General features: G+C 35.9%; 1 protein-coding gene across 2 annotated transcripts in view; it reads right to left on the bottom strand.

The window, feature by feature from the left end:
• The window catches only part of ITSN1 (intersectin 1), a 142,637-nt gene that overhangs the window by 75,994 nt on the left and 46,260 nt on the right, over positions 1-20,383 (bottom strand). For both annotated transcript variants that reach the window (XM_031051209.2, XM_031051210.2), the window contains exons 6-16: positions 18,980-19,159; positions 18,264-18,357; positions 15,461-15,561; positions 14,736-14,799; positions 12,568-12,705; positions 11,510-11,625; positions 8,469-8,731; positions 7,508-7,657; positions 7,191-7,331; positions 1,772-1,859; positions 1,458-1,597 (exon numbers count right to left, since the gene is read on the bottom strand). In XM_031051209.2, the coding sequence (XP_030907069.2) occupies positions 1,458-1,597; positions 1,772-1,859; positions 7,191-7,331; positions 7,508-7,657; positions 8,469-8,731; positions 11,510-11,625; positions 12,568-12,705; positions 14,736-14,799; positions 15,461-15,561; positions 18,264-18,357; positions 18,980-19,159 (1,475 nt within the window). The remainder of the gene's footprint in view (positions 1-1,457; positions 1,598-1,771; positions 1,860-7,190; positions 7,332-7,507; positions 7,658-8,468; positions 8,732-11,509; positions 11,626-12,567; positions 12,706-14,735; positions 14,800-15,460; positions 15,562-18,263; positions 18,358-18,979; positions 19,160-20,383) is intronic.

Consider the following 20,383-nt stretch of genomic DNA (forward strand, 5'->3'; position numbering starts at 1 on the left):
TTAAAATAGTTTACAATGACTCAGTGTATTCTTGGATAGATGGCAGACATTCTGATAAATCACTGTCAATGTCTTTAATTTACATCTTCAATTTTTAATTATCATTAGCTTGCTACTTGTGAAGTTGAGTTCTTCACTACTTAAAATACTGCATTTTGTTTGGTCTTGGCATGTATTTTGCTACTGTCACAGCACTAAAATTATTCACCTCTCTGCCCATACATAAACTGGTTAGTCCTTTATGATCAAACCAAATGCTGACACTAATCTTAGAATTAATACCCTTTGTTTATGTTTATCCACAAAACACTTCAAAAGGACTCCATTTAAAAGAACAATCACCCAAAAAGCATTACATGTTAACATGTGTCAAAAAAACATTAAAAAAATTGCAGGGGAACCATTCTGTTTTCTTTTAGAGTAAATTGGGCACATTTTGTCTGTGTCTCTTATGACTCTGCAGATATTCTCTTCTTCCTACCTCCTTGCTTAAGATTGTGAAAGTCATCCCTGAATTGGCATTGAAAGAGGTAGTGGTATGGTCTACAGGTTTTAATTTTTCCTGTAATTATTAGCATCTTTAATGTTAAAGCAAGCTATTTGTTGCTTAACTTCAAACACACCTTCCATTTGAAGGCATATAATGTAATCCTGGTTGAAGTAATTTCAAAATATCTACAGAAAGGTTAGTGTACCTATCATAGTGTTTTTCCTTCTAAATACTTTAGAAACATTCCCTGCAGGAAACTGGGTATTTTTCTAGTTAGTTTTCAGCAGAAACCATCAGTTGAATTAGCAGATAGGCTACTTTAACATTAGAATATTTTATGAAAAAAGAATGTTAGTCAAAGTTTATAACTAAAGACTGATTTATAACTTCTCTTTGAAGAAAAATTCCTCTGACTTCTGCAATTTCTGTCATTTTCTTATGCAGAAATAAACAAAAATCACACAGTTTTAACGAAGACTGATCAATAAAGCATGAAACCACAAACAACAGACAACTACATTCAGGAACAACTATGAGCTTACGACAGCAGATAAAAATTCTGTGCGTCAGTAGAAAAACAAGTCTCTTGAATAAAGATTTCAATTTGAAGTACTGATTCCAGCAGATTTGCTGACCTACTACAGTCTTGTACTTCTTTGATGCAAAAGACAGAAACCAGCAATTTCGTATTTGCAATCATGGATCTAGAATCAGAGCTCAAATTTATTCTTACATAGATTCTGCAGATAAAACTGATTCAAAATCTGAGTATGGATGCTAAGTAGCATTTTCTTAAAATTAATTAAAAAACCCTAATACCCAAAAAGACTCCCCAAAAGATAATTTGAGAACATTGACAAAACTGGCATTCTAAACCAGTCATTCTAGTTCAGCATTTTTTCCATAATCAAGCTGGAAAATAATTAACTGAATATTTAGAAGAAATGGTTAAAAAGTCTAGGATTACCTTCAGTTGATTATTGAAAATATCAATTTCCTGAAGTTTAGATCTGGTTTCTTTTTCTACTTCATCTAGTTGATCTCGAAGCTGTTGACGTGCTAGTTCCTTGGTTTCTAAGGCTCTTTTGATAGTAAGAAGAGAATCTCCTGGTTTTAAACATATCGTCAAATAGTATTTTCTTAGGCAGAGAATTTTAGATCATAGAAAGCAACATTTTTAAACATGCATCTTGCAACACAGAAAAACCCAAAATTACAGACTACACTGCAATGTAGCATTATGTCCTATACATACTTAGACATATATAAAAATATACTTACTGTGCAAACTGTTCTGTTGAACTTGCTTCAGCTGATCATTAAGCAATTGCTTTTCTGGAATCAACCTTCCAAGCATCTGCTGAGATTCCTGAATGGACGATAACAAGGAGAGAGAAAACGAGAAAGAAATAAAGAGGTGAGGGATGACTTTAGCCATATGACCTCTCATTTGCATTTCTTTCTGAAATCATTCTACTTTTCCCACACTAAATTATGTGTTATTGCTACCAAACACTGCCTGCGTGTTACTACCACTCAGGCACAGCTCTGTGCCAATACAAGAAACTGACTATATCAAATTGAAACATATTACTTGAGAACTTATTCTCACTGAATATGTAACTGGGCTTCTACTTACTTGAAATTCCGGGGAAAAAAGACATGGATAAATTCCAGGAAATACTAACACCAGCACATACTGTTTAATTCTCATTTTAATAAATTAATATTAACTTTTACCAAGAATAGGAATACAAATATTTACAGTTTCTTTAAGAGAAAATAAAGGCTTTCACTTTAAAGGAATATGGCCCAAAGCTATGCAAAACACATCCTATTAGATGAGAACACTTGTGTCCTAGATTTCTTGATTAGCACTCTTAAAAAAGGATTATGATCTCTCTCAATTTCAACACACTGTTCTAATACTGTACGCCTTTGGATGACAAATTCCTCCTGTGGTGCATATATGTCCTATAATCCTTGCTCTTTCTGAAGGATGAAGTGCTACTTCCTATACCTTAGAAGCCTTGAACTCTAACTTCAAGTTATCAAAACATATCATAGAAGATGAAACAGCTTATTTTATAAAAATTGCCTGTTAACATGCCATCTTTCAGACAAACTAAGGGATATATTTCAGCAGTTGCAGGTTTTTGAGGAATCAACAATTTCTCATCTGACAATTTCAATTTGTAATGAAGGACTGCAAATGACAATACAATCCTAGGAACAAATGTCACCTAATCACTTAATACCAGAGTAAGTCCCATGAGAAATTTTTAGGTTTTGTATAAGAACACAAGGATGGCCATGCTGACATGAATTCGTAGTTGTCCCAGTTCCCTCATGGCAATCTTTGACTGGGCTTCTGCAGTGTACAGCTCAAATCTTATGATTATGCAATGACTGCAGACTGTGATCTCTTTGTGTTCCAGAAAACATACTTAGCACAGCAGATTCAAGGACTTTATAAATTCACAAAGTATCAAAATTAAGATAAAATATGCATTTCACTATTAGGAGTTATGTGGGTCCCTCACTGTTCAGCTGCACCATGTATAGCATCAGCAGATCTCTTTCAGCCCTTCAAGGGTATCATGAAGGCCAGATACTCCTATCATGAGACTATTACTACCTACCTAGAAGCAAATGAGACACATCAATATATAATGCAGCATTTTCCAAATCATATGCCTGAGGGGACATGGCTCCTTCCCAGCAACCACTGTTATGATGTTCTTAAACTACATGCAAAACACGGCCCTTTGTGTTTACACTACCCCTTCCAGTACACCCTCTCACTCAAATGTCTTCATTCCCCATACCATGGTTCAGCACAAAATTTTCAAACAGTATTATCAAATTAGGATAGCACAAAGGCATCATGGAAATTAAGTTTACAAGTTATATAATCCAAAAAATGTGGCCTTTAGTAGACTAAAAGTATTGATGGATAAACCTCAAGAGAAAGAGGAAAACAAATCAGCTTTCAAAACACAAGGATATCAAAACAATACTATTCCAATTCAAGAACCGTTTAGATAAGCCAAACAGCAGTACGGATATCACAATAAAAGAGGATTTAAAGAAAAATTATCATTCTTCCAGCACGAAAAGTAACATAGGACAATATTTCAGGGTGGAATGCAATCCTAACCTTAGTTGTTTACTTTTAAAGGCCAGAATATGTCTAAATTCCAGGCTACTCAATTTTAATACACAGAATACTTTGAGAGTATTTAAGGATGAGAACAGCAAGGGATCATGAGGATTGAATTCTGTTTCCTGAAATCACAGACAACCATGCAAGTAAGCATCTATTCTAAGAGCATCCACAACATTTCTCTTCCACATCCTTTAGTAGTACTGAAGAAACAGATGATAGAAATTCATGGCATCACTAACAGTGAAGCTTCACGCAACAGGAAATTTCCGAGAATGGAATAATGCCCCACATGGCAGTAGAAGGCAAACAAAGCAATTAAAAAGCAGCTCCTGAAAACCTAATGAGGGAAAGTTTTCATCTTATCCTATACCCTGAGCAAGAAGCCATATGGGAAACAGAGATATCTTAAGTGTCTGCCACATACCCTGCTTCCAAGTGCTTCAGAGGAAAGTCAAATTACTTGGGAGCCAAGGTGCTCATCGGAGAGGCAGATAATCCCTGCAGGTAACTAGCAGAAGCTCTGCAGACAGTATAAATGTGACTCAAACATATATAGTTCAGATGTTTGAAAGGCAGAATCCTTCCAAACATCCCTGGAGATACCAATCTAACAGACACCACAGATTCATTTAACTAGCACAAATTTTCATCACCCAAGGTTGTTACACAATGTCTTTCACAGTTTTAATCAAACTCCATCCTGAAACTAATTAACAGGTTGAAGAATAATTACTACTTTTAATCAACTCATCTTTCTATATCAAGTGTCAGATGTATTAAACTATTTCCAAGTGAAGATGTATCTTCCTACAAAGGTAACTAAAAATATTGACTTGTTAATCTATTGTTTAGAGGACCAAAATCTCCTTTTTAGAAAGTCACTTATTGTTTTAAGTCTTTCCTCTACAAATCAGATAGTAAAAATTATATGATATTTTTACAAACTAATTTTTTTTCAGGAAAAAACTATCCAGTCTTTTATGTTCTCCCCTGGTAAAATCTGGCCTTTTCTACTAAGTAGCGACACTTCTTTCTGGGATCACAGTCGTGATAAACCCTTCAAGCAACACTAACTAAAATATAGTGGCCGACATCAGTGACCAACTGAGAGAAAATAAAACCTCAAGGCCACAGCTGTTGCTGTCAACCTAAAAAAAAACCAAACAAAAACAAAAAAAGCCACCCCACCAATAAAACACCACCAAAGCAAACACAAAACCAAAGACCAAAACAAACAAAAAAAAGGCAAGTGTGATTTTCATTACAGAACTGCTCTTACAGTTGTCATGAACAAAGTAATTCAATGAATAGGCATTAACTAAGCTGCTGGGTACATACCATCTGGTAGCGATTACAATGACCAGAGATGATTAAAAATCACTACAAATGTATTAGTGATTCCAAAACAAGACTAAAATGTAGACAACTGTGCAAAATTCATTGTACTTCACCAGATGTTTCAGTAAAATTTCAGAGTGGTGTCAAAATGCTAAAGCAAAAAAAAAAAAGGAATTTCCTTTCAACCATTGTGATTGGGTAGCATAAATCAAATGTTGGGAAGGTGAAGAACCCCTCTGCCCTCATCAATTTTTCCCTTCATGGTGATGTAGTTAAAACTGATGCATAAAAGCTGTAGGTAAGAAAAAAGCATGTCTACTATCAGCCGAGGATATGATTAAAAATTCAAAAATTGTTAACAAACCTACCGAGAACACTGTCCTTTATTTGCACTGTTTAATAACCTATTTAAGCACACCTAATGACAGATAGAACAGATTTCTTATTAATCGTTTCCCAATAATGTTGATTTCACAGATTTTTCTTTCCATCTGCACCTTCCATTTATTATACCCAGCTGTGGAAGCTCATTCCAAGTTATTCATAATAATGATACTCTCTCACTTTTGTTTTTTTCAAACGATGTCTGTTGTAATGGGACCCTAACTGTAGCACACTGGTCTTTACTACAACATAAACAGCTTACAGCTTTTTACAGTAACATATTTTTTTTTCCTGCTTAATAGGTTACATTATGACAAATGCAAAGAGATACTTTACCTTTTCTGACTACAGAGGCTAACTGAACAAAAATTACCAAGTTAACAGAAATAACATATGAAGGTAGGATATGAATTCCATTCAATTTGTTGAAATGAAATAGCATTTATCTATTACTGCCTGTGTAGCTGCTTAGCTTCTTCTGGAGTGAGTTACGGTACCTCAGACCATTTCTATGGAAAGCTTTTGGAACAGAACGGTTAAGAGAGAAATTCAGGTGGTTGTTGCTTTTACATAGAGATTGGCTGTGCACATAAGATCAGTAGTCTTCAACTTATTCAGGTAAATGAGGGGTTTTATCAAGCATCAAGGTTTTTGTCTCTTTGAGCCAGTACCTCTAAGCGTAACTTTATAGCCTAAACACTTGATTCAATGCTGTTTGCCTTCACATTTTCAGTTGCCAATACAGGAGCATTTCATTAAAGAGAGTAGTTTCAAGCCTAACTATGACAGTTGTTTATGTCACAAGCATTTACTGTTTGCTACTGTTTGCATCAAGTGGACACAAACACTTATACTCTTTGCAACAACCTGCTTTGAAAAGAAAGATGGCTTGTAAAAGGTGTAATGTTGTATATGAATATACAAAACAGAAATGTAAGATGTTTTTAAAAAAATAAAAAAGTCAAAAAACACTGATACATAAAACAAAAACCCTGGAACTTTCAAGTCTGGTCTTGTTCAAATAAATGTACGATATTAATGATGCTTAGAGAACTGGAATGGAACAGTTGGATTAGCTTTTATGATATGGTTTACTCTTAAGTGTGAGATTCACCTTGACTGGTAGAAAAAACATTGAAAGCCCTTATTACTGACCAATAATTAATTTCAAACAATATAAAATATTTAGTAAAGAAAAAATATCCCCAAATCAAATACTACCACTCATCTAGGAACCTTTACAAATTGCAAAGAATATTCAGTCACTAAAAGCAGACCTCTACACAATTCCATCTTTAATTTGACAGAGAATTTTAGATAGAGAAGTAGGAAAGACAAATGCCAGGATTAAATGAAGAAGTAACTGGTTTAGCTGGTAACTACAATTTTGAAAGTTCATTAATTAAAAAAAAAAAAAGATCATCAACTAGCCACTTCACTGAAGTCAATTCTTTCTTTCAGCACATACAGAGAGCAAACACTGCCAACAAAAATACAAGTCATAAAATTTCATTCTCCTCACCCCCCCAAACCCTTTAACATCTTCAGCCAAAGAGCTTATTTCCCGCTCCCCTCAACAAGATTACATGAGTTTGAAGTTATAATCACAGACACACCTTCAAGTGCAGGAAACAATTCCTAGAGATGTCTGAAGAACATTCATACAAAAGAAAGACAAATTATCTAAAACAATTCCTTATGTACAAGGAAAAACACATCATATATTGTGGCAAGTTTGCTTAGGATCTTGATGCAGTTGAGAAGGTCAAAATGCAAAGCTAAGAGCAAAATTAGAGAATGTTTTCCCACCTGTAGCTGCTGTTGCAAATGGGTGATTTCGGCAATTCTCAGTTCCCTAGATTTATTTGTACTTTCGATTTCTTGTCTTTGGGTAGACAGCCGACATCTGATATCCTGAAGCTTTCCCTCCAGCTGATTTTTTTTATCATTCTTAAAAAAAGAAAGAAAGATATCTCTCTTTTTCTACCAGAATGGTTTGTCAGGCAAGTCAGGATCTAAAAAGTATTTTTATTCCACATTGAAAACTTGAAATTATAGAAAATAAACATGGCCATATCACAGCCAATATTGTGCTTGTGTGTTTTATCTGCAAGATGATCACTTACTAGAGCTTCCAGCTCAAATTCTAAGGTCTTTTTCTTTGCCTTCAGAACAACTATATCCTCTTGTTCTTTGTTTCTTTGATTTAGTAGTTCTTGCCGACGATTTCGCTCCCACTCAAGTTGCCTCTGCCTCTCAAGTTCCCGTTTTGCAGCCTGTACCATTTGGGAAAAGGAAAAAAAAAAAAGTCTATTCTGAGAAAGTATTCCAGTCACTCATATTCAGATTCTCATGTGCAATCCGGACATTAATATTAACACACTGCTAAACTGTGGACTAAAACACGTGCCTCTTTCAGCACAGAAATTGCTCAATTGTCTAAATGCTCACTTGAAAGCACTGCTGAAATAGGGTTTTGTTGTAGAGCAGACAGGCGACTAAACAGAATACCACTCTATTTTAATCTCTTTCCCAAGATCCAGTTTTCTGATTTAACAAGTTGTTTCACATTTAGACTGGAAGAACTCTCCAGGACAGCGCCAAATCTTTTTCCAGGTTCCAACATTAGACACTCTGAAGCTTTGCAAATAGTCAAATGTGACTGCATTGACTGCATCATCATTTGGCAATATGAGAAAAAAATAGCTTTGGAAGTTAACCAGCATGTGTTTCCTTTAACATATTAACTACACTATGAATCATGAATGCCACCAATGCCTGTAACTTTTTCTTCATTCATTCAAGCATCTTTTTATACCAAGAAAATAATTACTATTTTTAAGTAAGCCAGATGTTAAGAGCACATTGTCTTATATCTAAATATCTCATTCATTCTTTCACATGAAAAATAAAGAAGCAGATAGCTGACTCTTTCTTTACCTCCAAACCCCCAGAAATTTAAGTTAATTCTTTAAATGTTTGCCGACTAAAAATTACAGCAAAATATTTAGTGTACACATTACATTTTGCTCTAATCAAGTACAGCTGCCAGTGACATAACCACCTTCCTTTTATCCAGTTGTTTACCTCTCTTCTTTCTATTTCTTTTCTCCTTTCCTCTTCTCTCTGCCGTTCCAATTCCCGTTGTTTTTCCAGCTGTTTCTCTAGCTCCAGTTGTCTTTTACGTTCTTGCTCCTGCCGCTCACGTTCTTTCCTTTCCTGCTCTGCCCGTTCCAGCTGTGCTAGACGTTCTTGCTCTTTCCGTTGCTGTTCCAAGAGAGCCTGCCTCCGTTTCTCAAGTTCTAGATTGCCACGTTCGAAGTTCTCCCGTTTTTTATCTTCAAATGTAACTTTAATGTGTGGAAAGGTGGGGCAAAAGAGAATTAAAACTCTGCTACTGACTTAAAAAAAATAATCAATATCTATATATGCTGAATCAAAATACTTTGAAACCAGCAGTACTAGACACAGCTCTAAACTACTGATAATACAGAAATATAGGAAATTTTTGGTTTTATCATTAGCATTTAGATTGTAGATCTCCTTAAATCCACATTGTTAGGAAGCCAAGGTGTAAATTTCAATCCCTATTCCTCAGGCTTCTAGTTCTCTCCTCAAGCCCTACAAGTAGGTATAATTTAAATAAACTATTCACTAGCTAGTCCTGTGTGTCTGGAGTTCCTGTATACACTTCATAATAGTAGCAGTTTTGCTACTATTTGCATTTGGTAATACTAGCAGCAACAAGAACCAACACTTCAATTACTATAAGGGAAAGAATTCAGCTGATGATATTATCAAAAAGCTGTTATGCAAATGACCAGAATGTACTTAAACTTGATATTCTCCTAAGATTACTCATTACTGCCAGGAAAAGAAATGGCTTGCTTAAGCTCTTGAGCAGCTGAACTCAGAAAGACTGGATTCCTGCAGATTTGCATGCTTGTCACTTACAGTCCTAAAGGAATGACCTCATTTCCAGCAGGCGCTCCCTAACATTCTGCAATATCAGGAATTGTCCTTTCCCTGCTCCACATTCCTAGATCCATCCCTTACAGTTCCTCCAAATTATTCTTTTCGCTTTGCCTTCTGTCTCTTTTCATAATCTGTATGTCCCATTCCCATACCCCATATTCTGTATTTCTCTTCCTGCATGCTCAAGATGTACATTTTTGGGAGGGAAGAGAGAGCATGTATTTACCTCAAAGTGTGCATGCACTGTTTGACACATTGACTCAACATCTGCTGAACCAGCTGAACTCTTGTCTTTATTTAAGTCGGGCTCCCTTCCTATTGCCAATTTTCATAAAACTTGAAAAAAATTTAACCACGTTGATGTCTGTCAGATTTGTTTAAAATTAGTTTCTTGGTTCAAAGAATATTAAGATACAAACTGATAGAGAATGTGATTATAACTCCCACTGTTTTAGGAAACCAAGTAGAAAGGAGAAAAAGAAAAAAAAAATTTATTTCAAGAAAATCAGCTAAAAGGAATAGGTAGAAAGACAAAACACTTGCAAATAGCATGGACAATAAGATACCATGTTCAAGGCTCAGAAAGAGCAGATCCTAAGATGACAGTCAACAAGCTAGTACAGCTATTCAGGAAAATCAAGGTAGGTAAAAAACAAAGCAAAAACAAAGCATATCCAAAGTACAAAAATAGAAGTTAAAAACTTCTAGCAATCTAAATACATAGCTATTGGCTTGTGTTATTATGCTTAAGAGAAAGCTTCTAAAAGGTTATAAAAGCCAACAATAAAAATTCTTTCAAACATCTCAAAATAAGAAAAAAAAACCCCCACAAAAGTATGATTTATTGAAACAAAAAAATCCTGTATGTGCCAGACATCTCCAGGAAGCTCAAGATTTAGTCTTATTCTCCCTCCTCAGAAAAATTACTGTAGTAAACCAGAAGAAGTTTAAACCTAGTTGATGAAAATTTTGAAAAAGAATATATCATGTTCTTCATGGTGTTGGTCGATGAGAAAATGAACATGAACCGGCTTCAGTGTGTGCTCACAGCCCAGAAAGCCAACCGTATCCTGGGCTGCATCAAAAGCAGGTCCAAGGAGGTGATCCTGCCTCTCTACTTTGCTCTTGTGAGACATCACTGGGAGTATTGTGTGCAGTTCTGGTGTCCTCAACATAAAAAGGACATGGAGCTGTTGGAGCAGGTCCGGAGAAGGGCCACGAGGATGATCAGGGGACTGGAGCACCTCCCATATGAAGACAGGCTGAGAAAGTTGGGGCTGTTCAGCCTGGAGAAGAGAAGGCTGCATGGAGACCTCATAGCAGCCTTCCAGTATCTGAAGGGGGCCTACAGGGATGCTGGAGAGGGACTATTCATTAGGGACTGTAGTGATAGGACAAGGGGTATGGGGTTCAAATTTAAACAGGGGAAGTTTAGGTTATATATAAGGAGGAAGTCCTTTACTGTGAGGGTGGTGAGGCACTGGAATGGGTTGCCTGGGGAGGCTGTGAATGTTCCATCCATGGAAGTGTTCAAGGGCAAATTGGACAGAGGCTTGGGTGACATAGTTTAGTGTGAGGTGTCCCTGCCCATGGCAGGGGGGTTGGAACTAGATGATCTTAAGGTCCTTTCCAACCCAAAGTATTTGACGATTCTATGATTCTAAGTCCCATTTTTTCCTCCTTTACTGCCTTTTTTTTCCTTTTTTTAATTTTCCCCAAAAGCAGACCTGCTAAGGCTTGTATCAAAATACATATTGTTACACAGACTTCAGTGAAACAGGCCTCTGTATATATACTGTGATCTTAAGAGTACATAAGGCAAACTACACTCCACTTAAGTCAGAATGCAAAGTTAGTAAAAAGTTTTCATTGTACAAGTGTAGGAGGACTGCAAAGTGCTGCCTCTGTTGAGAGTGCATAAAATGAGCAACCCAAATGTTATTCATATCTCCATTGTCACTAACACAAAGTATCATGCAATAGTAAGGAATTAGTTGGACCAAGCAATGTCTTCTTTATGCCTCTGACACGTCACAAACTGTTCTCAAAAGAAAACATTTCTTAATAAACCTTTTTAACTCTACAGCATATTATCTGATGATAGCATCTCTCTGATCAGAGCACACAATGTATCTCTGTTTTTTCTTGCTCACCGGGTAGCTTCTTTTCCAGTTGCTGCTGTTCATCTTCTAATGCTGGTTCTTCTGGTAACCTTTGGTCTGCAGACACTGAACTTCCAGCAGATATGCCACTACCAGAGCGTACTCTTCTGTCAATAAAGTGATAATTCTAAGTTGTTTAAAAGAACTTATGCCTGCCAAATTTATTTATGATTTAATGATGAAATTATAAATTAAATGCCATGATGAAATGTTTACTGATATTTAATGTTCCCTCAGTGTTGCCTAGAGGATTTTACTCAGCCATTGCCATTAAGATAACAGTACCCTCCAAAGTCTCAACAGCACACACCAGTGACCTGAAAAACCCAATTCAAAGTTCACAGAACCATGCAGCTTCCAGATGTGTTCAACCCTGTCCCCAACATCTCTTACTTGTGACCAGTCTGAAGCTGGGGAAATGCCTATCTCAACTACAGGAAAAGTTGCAAAGACAGAGGAAGAGCTCAAAATAGTCAAGCTAAAAACAAGATCTCACATGGAATAAACAACAAAATTGTAATCTTCAGGAAGATACTTAAAGAACATGAAGCTACCATTGTATGCAAACATATTTTCATTGCTGTCACTCTCTTCCTAGCCATTTCTCCACAAAAAAGTGAAATAGAGAAACAAAAGTAATGACTCGTCACTACTATTCACATACACAACTGTGCCAAAAAACATCTAATTTTCTATGGTGCAAATTTGTATCATGTTTTGAATTCTAATACATACTATTTGCTCTAAAGAAATATAGGCTTTAACTTTAAATTTATATGGCTAGACTAAATTTTGGAAGGTATGCTAGCATAAAACATTGATTGAAACTGTATTCTTACAAGCAATTCTTGCTACTTCCAGCATCCAGTAATTGTACAAAACCAAAAAGCTAGACAAGCCTTTCCCATCAAGGCAGCACTTTGTGCCATAGATGCAGTACAAAAAGGAGAGGGATTGCTTTTCAATTTCTTCTACTTCATAATCACAGGACAGCTTTCCCAAATGAAATAAAAATTTAGGAGTGAGATTCCAGAATTCTAACCCATTACCTAAAAGAAGGTGGAATATACTCTGGAGGCAGTACAGGTGGCAGTGGCTGACCAGACATAGCTACATCAATTAAGTGCATAGCCAGAATAAACTCTTCAGCTGTAAGTTTTCCATCTTGATCAATATCAGAAAGATTCCTTTTTAAAGGGAAGGAACAAAGTAAGTAAACTGTTAAATATTAAAAAGCACTGTTAAAAAGCATAGTATTCAGTTCAAAGTCACTTCAATTTTTCACAATTTTTTTCCACACTACTTTGTTTCTTCAAAACAAATAAAAAGCAAAACCCAAAATGCTTCACTATTTCCCACATACCTCACACATCTATCTGGAAACTATATTTATAGCCATGGCTTCTACTTTGCTTGCTCTTTGAGTACTGCCTGTACTAGATACTATGTAAGTAACATTAATCAGTGGAGTTTTCTTGAACGCTTTGTGAACATCTAGTACACAGTATCATTTAGAAGAGAATCAGCTCAGATGTTTTGTAGAACTTTTTGATTTGGAATCCTTCTTCTCTGGAGGCTCCTATTTCACATTCCAGAGCACACATCTGCATTAAAATCAAAGCCAGTAACATTCTAGTCCTGACAAGCACAAAAATGTTTTAGCATTATACGCTTACTAAAAAATTATGGAGTAACATATCTGGATGACCTAAAACCAGTGCTCCTCCGTCAGATGCACAAAATGCTTTTACTCATGGTAAGGTGGCATAGGACTAAATTTAACAGCCTAAACATCAGCTTTTTTTCACTAGTGTGCTGCACTTTAACCATGCAGGAAAATGGCTGATGATACTGTGAAAAATCACAGATAAACAATTGATACATTCTTTTGATGTCTGGAGGTACAGGACTGTTTAAGGGATTTAAATTTGGAAGACAATTACAGGCTCATTTGACCCATGTTTGTGTTAATGAACTCCTCAGGCTGGGGCATAAGAACAAGTCACTAGAATGAAAATCTAGCAGGCAAGATAAAATTGATTTGCTGTCCTAACAGTCTGGATCCACATCTTTGTACCAGGAATACGAGAACAGCTGCTACAAGAGTAGCTGACAGGCTGTATACTGTACTTCACTTTGTATATCTATGAATCAGTGAATCCAAACCCAATACAGACTGACAAAGCTTGCCCCAGAGAACAGTGACAGAGGTTCCACTACCAGAGAGCAAGTATAAGAAAAAGGAGCTATACATCGGGAAACAAAAGCTATAGCATCAATTCCTTATCTCAGTAGACTTGGCAATTTTAAATGTCAAAAGAGAGTTATGTTTAGAACTCCTGCATTACACTGACGTCATTCCCCTGCCCACACAGACTGCTTGAACACTGGCAACAAGCACAGTATTTTTTGGTTAATCATCTGCTGGATGATAGAGTTGATATTTTTTTCCTTACAGTAGCTTTATTAGGAAACAGAAGGAGAGAGTGCATTTTAAGATGTAACACAAACATCTGTGCTTAGCAAAGAAAGCAAATGCAAATTAATTGCCACATTAAACTGACAACACAGTCAAAACCCTCAAGCAGAAGTCAGATGCCTTACTGAGCTGACAATGGTTTTCAAGCAATGATGTAAAAAGTCCAGCAGTTAATCAGAAGTAACATTCCATGTAACAGTAAAAACATACTAAACTTCAGCAAACAAGAAGCTGAAAAGAAAACAAGAAGCTGAGACAAATCCTTTAAATATCCATTAAGTGTATGTAACTCAAGCCCCTTGGAAATAAGCCCTTAGAAACTCATCTAAAAGTCAGAGAAGTCTCTCAAAAAAGCAGGGTTCTGGATTAAGCTTCCTTTTGTACTACGTGCGCAAATGTGTAAGTTTCACTGGTGCTGTATCACATACAGCCAGGGATGTGGAAGACACAGGAGGCTCAACATTTGGTCTGCCTAAAAAACTCATAGCTGAAACCCAACTTACAAAACACCTATGTGCATAGTCTAAAAGACACTATTTTAAAATTTTGTCATGTAATATTAATATAAGCATATCAGTGCAGGTTTTGTCTATAAAGTGTCATTTAACCAAAAGCACTACAGAAAGTTATACATTAAAAAAGCAACATGTGGAGGGAGACTGAAAAGGGAGGAAAAGCCCACAATATTCAGTACAGAGATTCAAGTACTGTTTCCAGTTTGAAAACTGATAGATTTACCATATTGTAGCCAGCTGAGCCTGTGGTAAACTTGACTGCATAAGAATAGTTCTTGCTTGTGGACCTAACAAAGCAAAACAAGGATTAAGAAACACATAAGCAACTTTCTCCTTTTCTTGCACTACCTAGTAGCTAATGCACAAGCAGAGCTTAATTCTGAAGAGGTAACACTGAAAAGATGTTATCAGCATGAACTAGGCTCCTCCCACCAAAGAAAAAAACTAAAAAAACCCCATAAGCCTTCCCCTCTCAACAACAAATAAATAAAAAAACCCAACAAAACAAAAAAGGGCAAAAAAGGATGATAAAAAAACAAAACACAAAAAAAAGGCAAGCTATGAAAGTCAAAGGAAGTAGTATAACTAAGCCAGTGTATCACTCCAGTTTGTTCTGAAACTGGGTAGGCACCCTCACCAGTGGATAAGCTGAAACTGGAAATGGCTGCAGAAGTTTTCACATAACCCACTGTAACCTTTCGAAGAGTTGTTTCCCAGTGACAACTTACTTTGCAGAAAATAAAGGAAAGAAGGTGATAAAATTATCCCAGCTAGAATGTATATTTGTTTCTAAACAAGCTCATTAAGCAGTTAGGAGAGTCAAGCAGAAAAATGCTGATAGCAATAACAGAGAGAGATGAGTCTTACTATGGGAACAGCATTTTAAATGCTACTATAATTGGCTTTTTACAGATTGAAAAAAGTAAACAACAGAAACTGACTCAATACCTGTTAAGTGTCCACTCATTGTTTTATCATGGCTATTGAACAGCTGTCTGTACTTCAGTCTCGATGACTGAGGTACAGCCCACTCTGCCACAGGAGGCACACTAGAATTAGAAAAAGGATAAGAAGGGGGAGGAAAGATGATTTTAAATTTAATCACATGAAGCTAACAGGTACTACAACATGACATGCTGCACAGAGATCAAGTTTTATGCTCAATATGGTTCTTTTCACAAATATTCCCTTCTAATCCTGAGACCACAATAGGTTTGATTTCTTGCTTGAAAACATTAATCATAATTCAGCATCTTAGAAGATGCTTTTTTGTAAAGCTGAATGAGAGGCCTAAGGGTTTTGCTTTTTTCTTTACTAGCAGAGAATTAAGTAACCTAAACAGTTCATAGTGAAAAGCCTGTACATAAACATACAACAGGAAACACATGACCACAGTCAGCAGAAAGTAATACCTCATTTTACCCTGTCTTTAACTGGTTTTGTTATCCAAATAATTCCTAAATTGATTAAGGAAAACAAATGTAAAACATACTGAAAACAGTTAAAAAGTGTGAAAAAGCTAGATTTTAAAGCAATCAATGTTTTTGTAATGAAGCTCAAATGACAGAAATAATATTCCCAGTTCTAATTCATTCACATAATAGGTTGTGTTGTGTGCTGTTAGTTGTATCTATGATTTCCCATGTTTGAAGCTGGCAAGTCTTCATACTGAAAAACAATGAGCACAGTTTTTCTGTCTTTAGGCAAATTTAAACTTTGTCTTTTTTTGTTAAGGCTGAAAAAAGACACACACACACACACACAAAGCAGCCAGATTAAATAAGCATTTGCAACAGCACCAAATTACACATTAAAAAAAACAAAAAGAACCAAGCCTAGCAAATCTCTTTTCCCTGTTCCACTGGGCAGACAGCACGGTAAGATCTTTCAAGGTTGAGCTAAGAAGGATTATGTGAACACTCTCACTCTACTAATTGACCTCATATCCTATTTTCACATAACACCTGAAACAGCTAATATCTCTATTTCTCTTTTCTATTTCCAAGCTATTGTGCTGAAATAATCCTCCACCATAGGAACAAAGCAAAACTAAGCTGCACATTACATAATAAAAACAAGAATTGAAACTTTAAAAAAAAAAAAAAAGGCTGACTACTTAAGTTTTATCCATGTCAGTTCCTCCCTCACAAGTTTTGCCAGATTTGGAGTTTCCACACATTAAGTCTACTTTAGTCTTTACCTATAGTTGTTCCTTGATCTGTGAAGTAAGTTTACTGCACATTAAGTAATGAAACTCTTCTTCATAGATACTCAAATGGTAGTTTTGGAGGAAAAAAGGCTGGAGGATAAAACAATTGACACCCGTATGCCAAACACCATGCATGCCAAGAGTTTATTACTCAGGACTCGGCAAATAAAATTATAAAAGCAACACAAATGAAATTTTGAATTTCACCCTTCTCAAAATTCAAAATAATTCTCAGTTATGAAAAAAAAAAAACAAACAAATAAACAAACAAAACCCTTCAACTTTACATTTCAATTTAATTGGCTTAGCTCTTCTTTCTCCCTTTCCATAAACTCTGCAAATCAATTACCTTGCTATCTGTTTTCTCCAAAATAAAACTTGAAGACACACACCAGTTTATAATTCAGCATTAGCAGCAGTCTGGGAACAAATTGCTGGCAGATGTTTCAGAGTTACTGAAGTAACAGTGTGGAGCTGAGGAAGCTCCAGGCTCAGCCCAGAGTTAGAGAGCCATGCAATTTCACCTCAGAAAAGAAATCTAACCTGAGGTTCAGGCCTCTGTTGGCAATAAAAGTGACCAGTAAGAGTCAGATATAGTTAACCCCAAAACTGTAACAGCCCTCTTATGGAATATCTAAAACCCATCTCAGATGAAGTTTCTTGCACTCCATTCATTATAAAGACTAAGTGTTGTTACGACAAAGCAGATAACTTCTTATATCTCTGAAAATTATATCAGAGCATCACTATGTTCCTAATACTACTAGGTTTCAAAGAGAAATAGAATTGTTTGTTTTGAAAGATTTTTAATCCTATTTGACAATAATCAGTAGTGTCCTTATCTAATACCAGGGCACAAGAAAAATTGAAAAGAAAAAAAAATAATTAAATAACACCCCAAGCCATTTCCTCCTTAAAAAAATCTGTAGTATAGACTTGTAAGAAAGCTTGATTTACAAAGACTTTGGGAAATTACTCTGTTATCCCCTCTAAGGAAGTTTGATTTTGTTAGATACATTTCATTTTGCCTAACCATACCTTTTCTTAGGCCTTGAAATAATCTACAAGCCTTTTAGGTGATTTTTCATGCAGAACTTGAAGAATACACAAGAAACATTCATATGAAGTTTACTTAAAATATGAGAACTATTAAATATTTTGCTTTAAAAATTAACTTACAGTTGCTCATTTTAAAGAATATTGCTTTTTATGTTTTCTCACTAACGGGAGGAGGGCTTATGTAGTATTACACAATGCAGATTATGTTTACAGAAGCAAATGCATTTCTAAATATTAAGTTTCCAAGAGTTTGTAAATAGTGTCAACACATACTGTAATAGTTAATGATTATATTTCAATGATTCATTACTCATGGAGCATTCCTTGTAAAACCACAGCCTACTATGAAATCCTGAAGTACCTCAGCAGGAATTGATTTCTGCAAGTAAATATTATTTAAGAAAACAGCTTTGCGAAAGAGAAGTCATTTTTCTAACTCTGAGGAACCAGATATACACATATGCTCCTTCCTTACCAACTTACCTAGCCACATCAAATGATTGTGCCTTTTGTAGTTTTGCATTTAGCTGTGATCCTGGACCAGATCTAGTAAAGGAAGTACTCTTTGGCAATGTGGCTGTAAATAACAGAATACATAAATTATATTACCATTTTAAAATGCAGAATTTCAGTGTTGTTCAGTTAGTTCCTAACATCAAATACAAGCATTATGATTCTTTCGATGGTATCACTTTAAAAAATACTAAGATAAACTAACAATGTCTAACAAAATAGGTGAAAATACACTTCCCTCATTTTTTTACTTTCACAGTTTATGCAGACACTGTTGATATCAAATTAGATTGTGATTAATCTAATTAGATTGTGTTAGAAGTCATATGTAGTCTAGTATTTTAAAGTAATCCCAACAAACAGCAGTACTTCAATAGTTATAGATAGTAGAATACCATTTTCCATTTTGCTGGCAAGCTAGATTTATCACACTGCTCTTATAAAAGGGTTAATATTTTGCTCAACATGACTAACTGTTACAGTATGGTATGTCCATGTTTCTTCTTTTAACTTTTATACAAGTTTGCTGACCAATTACATTGGGCTAAACCAAAGTACAGTCTTTACCCAAAGTCACTCTTTAAAGTAAGTTAGAATGGCTAATTCCATGTCTACTGTTCTCTGGACCCAAAGAAAATGGCAAAATAATTTGTTAATAGCAAGAGAGTAAACAAAGTGTAGCATACCAGGATGAGCAAAAGCAGGCAGAGGCTGTATAACAGCAGGAGCTCCATTAGCCAGGGGAGGTACTGCTGCTGCAGGAACAGAAGATACTAATGGTGGAGACATTCCTACTACTGGAATAGATGCCATTGGCACTGGGGCAACTGATGTAAGAGATGGCATGCTGGCAATGCCCCCAATACCTAAGGGCAAGAGAAGGAGATATTTTTTTCTAATCTAGAGACTCCTAATATGATACAACAATTTAACTGTAGCCTGCAACCCTGCAGTAAAACCAGAATTAAAGAGCAAATTGAAATGGAAACCTTCACACAACCCCTGAAAGAACTCTTACAGTTCACTGCACCATTAGCGTGGCAGGTGAACATAAAACAATGCAGAGGGAACAACATATCACTTTCTAATGTATGCATATAAGATCACATTGGATGCGACACTGGTCAAAAAAGCCTATTAGCATTTGCTGAAGAAAAGAATCATTTGCCTCGAACTAAATGAAGAGCAGCACTGTCAACTTCCAGTGAGTAATGAATCCAAAGCCTACATTTAGCCACAGCTGAAAAGAACAAGTTTCAGGATAACTGCTTGCAGCCTATTGTCAAGATGAAACAGTGCAAAGCTAATAGGGTAAAGCACAGTAATGTGGTACTTTAGGTGTATGCACAGTTGCATCGATAACAGGGAGGATAAGGAGTTCCAGTCATGCCAATAGGAAGAATAAGGGTCTGTGCAAACAGCTGAGATCAAGTCTACAGTGACTGAGAATTAAAACCACAGGTTTCACTGTTTTCTTGTTTGATTTTATTATGCCTTTTCTCACTTAAGCCAGTATTTGATCTCTTCAATTTCACTGATTTCTTACAGTCAGAAATAAAACTGTTTGTAAAACTTGTGGAAGCAACAACCAATCAGACAACATGGTTGCACACAGTCTATCAAATGCACTGTTCTTTTTTCTTAAGGACAGCAGTGATTCTCAGACCCCAACCAAATCGAGTCACAGCGACAACTAAAACAGAAAGGTAAAGAACTGCTCTCTACAGAACACAGGTGTCAAACATGAGATTCAGCTTCATTTAGTTACTTTCCTCTCATCATCCCATTTTCCCCACTTTTTACCTTGAAATGATGGCAACATTGGCAGTACTTAACTATGAGAACTTAATCAGTAGCTGTTCTAGCTAATCACAGTGCAGCGGTGTTTCTAAAATAATAGCAGAGGGATGCAGTACTACCATGACTTGTAAAAAGTAAAAAAAAAAAACAAAAAAACATAGCTAATCTTGCCAAAGCTGGAGATTTCTTGATGATACCAGTTCAAACAAAAACTCCATCACTTTGGAATGTAGTAGCCCTCATATCAGATCCATCTTTTTTGTCCAGAAACACTTTTGCTTGGAACACAC

Source organism: Melopsittacus undulatus, chromosome 2 (genome assembly GCF_012275295.1).
Source record: "Melopsittacus undulatus isolate bMelUnd1 chromosome 2, bMelUnd1.mat.Z, whole genome shotgun sequence".
Taxonomy (NCBI): domain Eukaryota; kingdom Metazoa; phylum Chordata; class Aves; order Psittaciformes; family Psittaculidae; genus Melopsittacus; species Melopsittacus undulatus.